We start from the raw sequence: 8,400 nt of genomic DNA on the forward strand, positions 1-8,400 counted from the left end.
TGGCTAGTTGTTTCATCCTGCCAGGCTCTCTCTCCATCTTCCCTTCCCTTCTGTGTCCTCTCTGTATCGAAACAAATGTCAGTGTATAGCCCAGGATGACCTTGGACTTGTGATGTTTCCTGCCTCAGTCTCCTGGGTACCTAGGATGGCAGGTATGTGCCTCACACTTGGCTCCTCTCCTCCTCATGTGACTACAGCTGATTAGGGATGATGAACAAACTCAGCTCAGTTCTACCTGCAGGGATTTTGTTTGCAAATAGGGTGTTGGGGTTAAGATGCCAACCGATGGCGTTGCTGGACCCTTTGGCTTACATCTCGGTCCTGAGATTGAGCCGAGGCCACATGTCACCTCACAAGGGTCTGCATCTTCAAGTCTGCTCCTACTCTTCTGATTTGCCTGCATTGTGCAGCAAGCAAGGGGGAGATGCCAGTTTGAGAGTGGGTATCTACACCTGAGAACCCCAGTCCACATTCTTTACTGTGGGTTACCTTGGAAATCGACTCTGTTCTTTTTGAGGAAGTTCTGGAAGAATTAAAAAGTAAATGACACAACAAATCAGTCTTCTTCTTACCACACCTCTTCCCTGTCCCCATCCCCTACCTCCCCCCCACCAACCCCTGTCATCCCTCAGACTGGGGCACTGGTCTCACTGTTGGCATGGTGACCCTTCAGCCAGCTGACATGTGACCTCCTGGCAGGGTGGTTCACTAATCACATTCTGAGGAAGCTTCCTCCCCTTTCCTTTCTCCTCTGACTTCCTTCCTTCCTTCCTTCCTTCCTTCCTTCCTTCCTTCCTTCTTCCCTTTCTTCTTTTTTTGTTTTTTGTTTTCGAGACAGGGTTTCTCTGTGCAGCCTTGGTTGTCCTGGACTCACTTTGTAGACCAGGCTGGCCTCAAACTCACAGAGATCCTCCTGCCTCTGCCTCCTGAATCCTGGGATTAAAGGCATGCGCCACCACGCCAGACTCGCCCTACAGTTTCTTAACTGAACTGTTTGCTTTGATTTTGGATATCTGGGACAGGGGCTTGCTGTGTTGCTTGGGCAGTGTTGTATGCACGTATGTGTGTGTGTGTGTGTGTGTGTGTGTGTGTGTGTGTGTGTGTGTGAAAGAGAGAGAGAGAGAGAGAGAGAGAGAGAGAGAGAGAGAGAGAGAGAGGCTGACTGACTATGTGTTTGGTTCTTCATAATGTTGTGCCAAGCCGGGGTCATGTGTCTACACCACTGTCAAAATACTGAACTTAAGGAGTTGTTCTCTGTGAAGTTGTGGAATGCAGTCAGGAAATGAGCCTCATAACATCAGTCCCCTTGTATTCCCCAGAGAACCACTGGAACTCCATGCATGGATACTTGGCACCTCTGTGCAGCAGTGTCATGCCCGTGGTTTGTGTGGGCCATCTGTCCACTCCTCACCTGTTGGGTATGTGTGTGTCTTGGACCAGTTGTTGGGTTAAAGTGTGTCCTGAGTCTGTCTCGACAGAGGGCTAGGGCCACTCAGGGAAGACAGAGGTGCGGAAAGTTTGACTGTGATCTCCCCACACCGGTGCAGGGCACTGGAGCTAGCTCATCTGGTTCTCAGGCACCCATGCACCGCTAGAAGCCAAGGAAGAACTGAGAATGAAGTGGGGGCATATGGGCTGGATTGGCCCACAGCCAAAGGGGGAGAAAGGGAGAGACGCTCTGGCTATGTCCTGTGGGGATGAGAGTTTTTGGCTTGGTCAGGGCTGCTTGCTTGCCTTGCTTGGGTTGGTGGTCTCAGTGGCCAGGAATGCAGAGAGATCTTCTGTGTGAGATTAGACCATGGCTCTATAGGTGAAAACCTTCTCCATTGTTCCCCACAGCGGATTCTGATGAAAGGGAAATGGTACATGGTTTTAAGATGCTTATTGTCATGGCGGAAAGTGGATGAGAAACTGTACCCCAGTTTTCTTAGGGCCTGAGGTTAAATACCTTTTGCAGGGAGGAGGGTCTGGGAAGGAATGCTTAATTGGCTACACGCCCCTCTGGTCTTTAGGTACCTCATTAATATGGAGGTCTGTCTTGACCTGTAGTCATGTTCTCTACCTGTGGACGTTGCCCTACATGACTAAAGGACACAAATCTATGGAGGGCTGCAGCCTCGTGTCAGGGGCCTGGAGTCTGGGAGCATGGCAAATGCCTACTGTCCCTTGCAGGGGACCCTGTGGGGACCAGGGTTTCAAACCTAGCTCAACTAGAAATCAGGCTGCCTTTCATGGTACTATACTCACTGTCACCGGAAATCACAAACTCTGTTTCCCTCCTATAACCAAGTGAAAGGCCTCCAGGAACACGTTTGCTTGTCCGTCAAGTCTGTGTCCATGCTGGAGACAGGCATTAAGGTTACTCCGTAGGGAAACATTATCCTTGGCCATCTTTTAAAGAACTCTGACGTGGTTAAATGTCAGGACTCATAAAAGGAAAGGACCAACCGCTTTGCTTTATGAAGTCTTCAGGATGTGGGCGTCACAGCCACAAAACAGTAGCAGGCAAGGGGAGGCAAACAAAGAGACTCCAGTTTTGTTTGTGAGGGCCAAGTGGTATGATCAGCTGTTGTACATGTGCCTATGATGTAGCACACGTGTGTAGTGTGTACTAATGAATGTGTGGTATACTGAGCGCATCATCTTGTGCATATGACACCAAGCACGTGGTCTGTGTGCACAGTCTGATGTGCATCTGATGGACATGCATGTGCTGTAATGTACTAATGTAGAACATGCGTGTGGAGTAAGGCGCACACCATGTGACATGTATGTGCTTTGATGCGGTAAGGTCTGATGTGTTTATGGTGAGCCGTGTGGTGTGGCCTGTCTATGATGGCACATGTATGTTGTGTGAGGGTCCTATGATGGCGTGTGCATATGATTCAAGGTGTAGATGCTACAGTACATGTGTAATAGGTGAGTATATTGTGTGAGGTGTGTGTGAGTGCCACGAGGTCTGTGCATACGGCATAAGGTGTGTGTGTGTGATGCATTGCATATGGCATGAAGTATGTATGAGGTGTGAACACAGTGTGAGCTATATGCAAGGTGATCAACACAAAGTTGAGGTGCATTTAAGGTGCTGTATCCGTGGCCTGAGGCTGCAGGAGGTGTATGCACACAGTAGGTGTGTGCACATAGTAGGAGGTGTGTGCACACAGTAGGAGGTGTGTGCACGTAACAGAAGATATGTACATATAGTAGGAGGTGTGTGCACAGATCAGGAGGTGTGTGCACATAGTGTATGTACACATATCAGGAGGTGTGTGCACATAGTAGGAGGTGTGTACACATAGTAGGAGGTGTGTGCATATAGTAGAAGGTATGTGCACATAGCAGGAGGTGTGTGCACGCAGTGTGTATGCACACAGCAGGAGGTGTGTACACATAGTAGGAGGTGTGTGCACACACAGAGCAGCAGGTGTGTAGCCTGAGGTGTGAGGGATATGCAGACAAGGTGCCCAAGATATACTGTGCCGAGTGTAAGCTGCTCTGATGTAAGATGCGCTCCATGTGACGTACCTGTGGTAAGATGCGGTAATGGTGGGTCTCTGCCCACGGTGACCCCACCCCTTTCCCCCTTCCTTACCTGCATCTCTCTGTTCCTTTGTTCCTACTCAGGAGGGAATCTCTCCAAACAAGATTGGATCATCCAGTGGCCCACCACGGAGCCAGGGCAGGAGAGCAACCCTGTGTGTCCCCCGGAGTCCAGCCCGTGGATCCGAACCCGCCTCTCCCAGAGCCCCAGGGTCCAGACCAAGTGTCCCCAGCACTTCTGTCCGACCAGCCCTACGCCTGGGACCCCTGTGTACACGCACGTGGATAGACTCACTGTAGATGCCTTCCCGAGCTTGTGTCCGCCGCCACCCCTGGAATCAGGCCACCGCTCCCTGCCTCCGTCACCCCGGCAGCGGCATGTAGTCCGGACCCCACCTCGCACCCCAAATATTGTCACCACCGTGACCCCGCCTGGCACGCCACCGATAAGGAGAAAAAACAAACTGAAGCCTCCGGGGACACCACCCCCCTCCTCTCGGAAGCTCATCCACCTGATCCCCGGCTTCACAGCGCTGCACAGGAGCAAATCCCACGAGTTCCAGCTCGGGAACCGCGTAGACGAGGCCAACACACCCAAGTGAGTGAGGCCCCTGGGTGCTCTGGGGTGGCTGAACCCAAGAAGCCACTCCTCTGGGGAAGTCGGGAGCAGACAGTCTTGCGTCTGTCGGTCTAGATCAAGGAAAGCAGCGTTGCACTGAGTGTTCTGAGGAAATGGGTTGGATGGAATTTTCTGGAGCCGATAGTTACTTTTTACTTGAGTGCCTTTCGTATTTCTGGCTGTTGGTAGGCATATCATGGCTTGGGGTGACTCTTAAGTTGTGACCCATTTTGGTAGATACAACTTATTGGAATACAGCCAAGGCACCTCTTTAGCGTTGCCCGGGAGTCTTTTGGGTGAATGGTGGAAGGGTTGGGTACGGCCTACCAAGTCAGACACGCATATCCTATGGATACAGGCAGGACAGGTTTGCTGGACCCTGCAGGGTCACCTTCCTGCTGGCCCTAGACATAGGTAAAAGTTACCTGTTAGCCTTGAAGTATCTGGTAGGCGTAGTAAAATGGGTTTAAAATAAAAGGTAGATGACTCTTCCATTCATAGCCCCTAAAAGTCAGGGACCACCTCAGTGTCCTTCAGCAGTTTTGAGGGGAGAGGCAGGGCCTCTCCATAGAGGGGATAATGTTTATGGAGGCAGGGGGACACTTCTAAAATCTACTATGACAGGAAAGAGCTGTTAACAGTAGGCTGAGGGACAGAGGAAGCTAGGCACAAAGGTTGACAGCTAGAGGGACCAAGGCTGTGTGGACAGGGAAGAGAAAGGTGGTGGACTGGGGTGAAGGAGAGAGAAATGGGGCCCCATTATCCAAGGGAATGGAATTTGGGGTGAGAACATTCTCTGGTGACCGGTTGTCGGCATTTACATAACCTGTGAATCTTTTTAACACCTTTGAAGGTTACATTCAAAACGGCTTAAAACTGCCAATTGTATGTTTATTTTACCACGAACGAGAGAACTAGCATCCTGTCCGCCAGGAGTGCAGGGCCAGACAGTAAACATGGTAAATATTTTTGGCTGTGCTAGTGGAATGGGTTTGGATTGTCAAGGCTCAACAACTAAAGTAGCCTGTCCCCAGCAGGTTAGCAGATGGGCGAGCTGTAGTCCAATAAAACCGGCTATAAAACCAACTTCCAACTGACTTTGGCTGTAGTCCGTCTTAAGCCATGCTAGGGAGGTGGTCTCTCTTCTGAGGGGAGGGTGAGGTCAGATGAAGGGAGGTTCAGCAGCTGGAAACCTTGGAGACGGTCCCTCAGAGGCTGAAGCAAAGGAAAGAGGCTTTTCTGATCAGAATTAGATTGGATGTTCATGATTTCATGAACGCCACAGAGATTGAGGTCTGAAGACCTGAGGTGAGGATGTGGGGGTGAGTCCCAGAAAGGCTACCTGTGACAGACGGAAAGTGGAGAGAGGTCTGGGGTCAGTTTCTAGACCTATAGCATTAAATTTTTTTTATTAAATTTAATTTAAATTAATTATTAATATAATTAGAATAATATTTAAATTAATTATTAATATATTTATGTTGTTTTTCTCCCTCCAACCCTCTCATGCACCTTTCCTCCTTACTCTGACTTAAGTTCATGGGATCTATTTTTTAAAAATATATTTATAATCATTAAATTATAATTATATAATTATGTAAATTAAAATCAAATTATACATCACATATTAAAATTTAAATCAAAATATATTTTTATCATGAAGTTGTAGTTATATAAATTAACATTAAATTATATATTATACATTAAAATTAAAATATATTTATATCATTCCGTTATAATTATATATTTATATAAATTAAAATTAAATTATATATTAATTATATATTGTATATATTAAAATTAAAATTAAAAAACATTTATATCATTTCCTCCCTCTAGCCCTCCCATGCACCCTTCCCCCTTACTCTGTCTTAAGTTCATGGCATCTAATTTTTGAAAATATATTCATAAATATGTAAATATAGTCTGCTGAATCTGTATGGCGTTACTTGTACAGATATGTTTTCAGAGCTCATCAATTGGTATCAGATAACCTATCGATCGGTGTGCTCTTCCCTGGGGAAGACCATTTCTTTCGCTCTCAGTGTTCCTCAGTTTCTCAGAGTAGTTCTTTGTCTAGAACTGGGTCCCCGTGAGACCTGTGGCATTCTATCTGCATGGTTCCACTTACGTGAGAAGCAGCCCTTTTGTGTTCTCAGGGGTGACCTCTCTCCAGGAGAGCTTAATTCTAGACACCCCTAATCTGATCCTTCCTCGAGGTCTTTCAAATGGACCTAGTCATGTTGAATGGTGCTGGGATTCCACATCAGGATCCAGGAGGCTTATGTTTTGCCTATGATGGTCTTCTGTCTGTGTCAATATTGAGATTGGTTCTTCCTGAAGGGGACGACAGGTCCCTGGCCACCTCCAGGGATCCCCAGATTCACCTTAAGGTAATAGCGGAGGAGAGGAGGCTGTGGTCACTAAGTTCTAACAAGAAGACTGGGGGAGGGGAGAGACAGCCCCTACTTAGCATGTTCCAAGTAGCCCTAGGCTTCCAACAGGAAGTAGCCTTGGGACCTTGGCTCCTGGGGAGGCTCAGCTCGCCTGAGTTGGTTGACCAAAGAGCTTGGAATATGTTCATGCTTTTAAGTCTGAGGTTCTGAGCCATGAGCAGAGGGTGGTATCAATGTAATGGGCTGTGAAAGAAGAGATGGATGGATTTAGAGGACACTATTTTGGGGAACATGGTGTGGTGAAAGAAGTTGCTCTGTGGGATATGTTCACATACACGTACACATATGCACACATACACATATATGCACACATGTACATGCATATACAAATGAACACACACATAGACACATGCACAAATATATACACATGCATGTCAACAAATACACATATATACACATGCACACATATACAAAGTAATGCATGCACATATACACACATGCACACATGTACATGCATATACAAATGAATACACACATATACACATGTACAAATATATACACACATGTATGCATACAAATATACATACATACATGCACACACATATACACATGCATAAACACATATGTACATACACATGTATCACATGCACACACACACACACATATATATATATGCACAAATATATACAAACAAATACATACATACATGTAAGGGCACACACATATATGCATCTGCACAAACACATATGCATATATACATTACATACATGTACACACACATACACATATGCACAAACACATATACACATGTATGCACACACATAGACACACAAACACATATATATTAGCCACAAATATACTTTTTCTGTTTTGTTTTTCCCATTGAGAGCTCTTACTTCTCAGGACAGCTTTGATTCTAGAATGATTTCTACAGGAAGTAGGTGAGAGGACAGACATCATTCCCTGTGTCTGACTCTGCCCTTCATCCCTGCTGGGCATGCTCCCATGGGAACATGGCACCCTGCCATCCACCTTTATTTCTTCTTAATGGTGAGGCAGAGCAATGGAGGTCACACAGGTCTTTCGGAAGACAATGGAGGCTTCCAAAACTGCTAAGTTCTGTGACTTTTCAAGTGTGTACCCTGGGAGACTTTTGATTGGATCAAGACCACTTTGGCTTTTTCATCCTTGGCACACAGACAGGATGTATCACATGGTCTGGGTAGGTCTAAGCCCCCTGGAAGTCTTTCTTTAGCCTTTATAGAACAGTCAGAAAGCAAGAAAGCAGGGCTGAGAATGTAACTCAGCTGGTAGGACTTTCCTAACTTGTATGAGGCTGTGGCTTCTTGCTGGGGATTGCATGGTATATATCAGATGTAGTGACAGGTGCCTGACACCCCAGCACTCAATGGCAGAGGCAGGAGGATCACAAGTTCAATAAAAGCCATCCTAGGCTACATAGTGAATTTGAGGCTAGCCTGGAACATGAGAGATCTTGATAAACACGACAAAACAAAGCAAAACAAAACCATGAACAAAGAAACCCAACCAACCAGCCAACCAACCAACCACCAACCAACCAACCAACCAACCAACCCCCAACCAACCAACCACCAACCAACCAACCAACCACCAACCACCAACCAACCACCAACCAACCACCAACCAACCAACCAACCACCAACCAACCAACCACCAACCACCAACCAACCACCAACCAACCACCAACCAACCACCCACCAACCACCAACCAACCACCAACCAACCACCACCCCACCACCCAACCACCCAACCAACCAACCAACCAACCACCAACCAACCACCAACCAACCACCAACCAACCAA

The 8,400-nt window shown here is 47.0% G+C and overlaps 1 protein-coding gene across 1 annotated transcript in view; it reads left to right on the forward strand.

Annotated features, from left to right (window-relative positions):
* Positions 1-8,400, forward strand: part of Ksr2 (kinase suppressor of ras 2) — a 352,941-nt gene that overhangs the window by 140,549 nt on the left and 203,992 nt on the right. Inside the window, exon 4 of the mRNA XM_028765415.1 lies at positions 3,625-4,138. Within this exon, the coding sequence (XP_028621248.1) occupies positions 3,625-4,138 (514 nt within the window). The remainder of the gene's footprint in view (positions 1-3,624; positions 4,139-8,400) is intronic.

This window comes from Grammomys surdaster, unplaced genomic scaffold (genome assembly GCF_004785775.1).
Source record: "Grammomys surdaster isolate TR1022 unplaced genomic scaffold, NIH_TR_1.0 164, whole genome shotgun sequence".
Lineage (NCBI taxonomy): Eukaryota > Metazoa > Chordata > Mammalia > Rodentia > Muridae > Grammomys > Grammomys surdaster.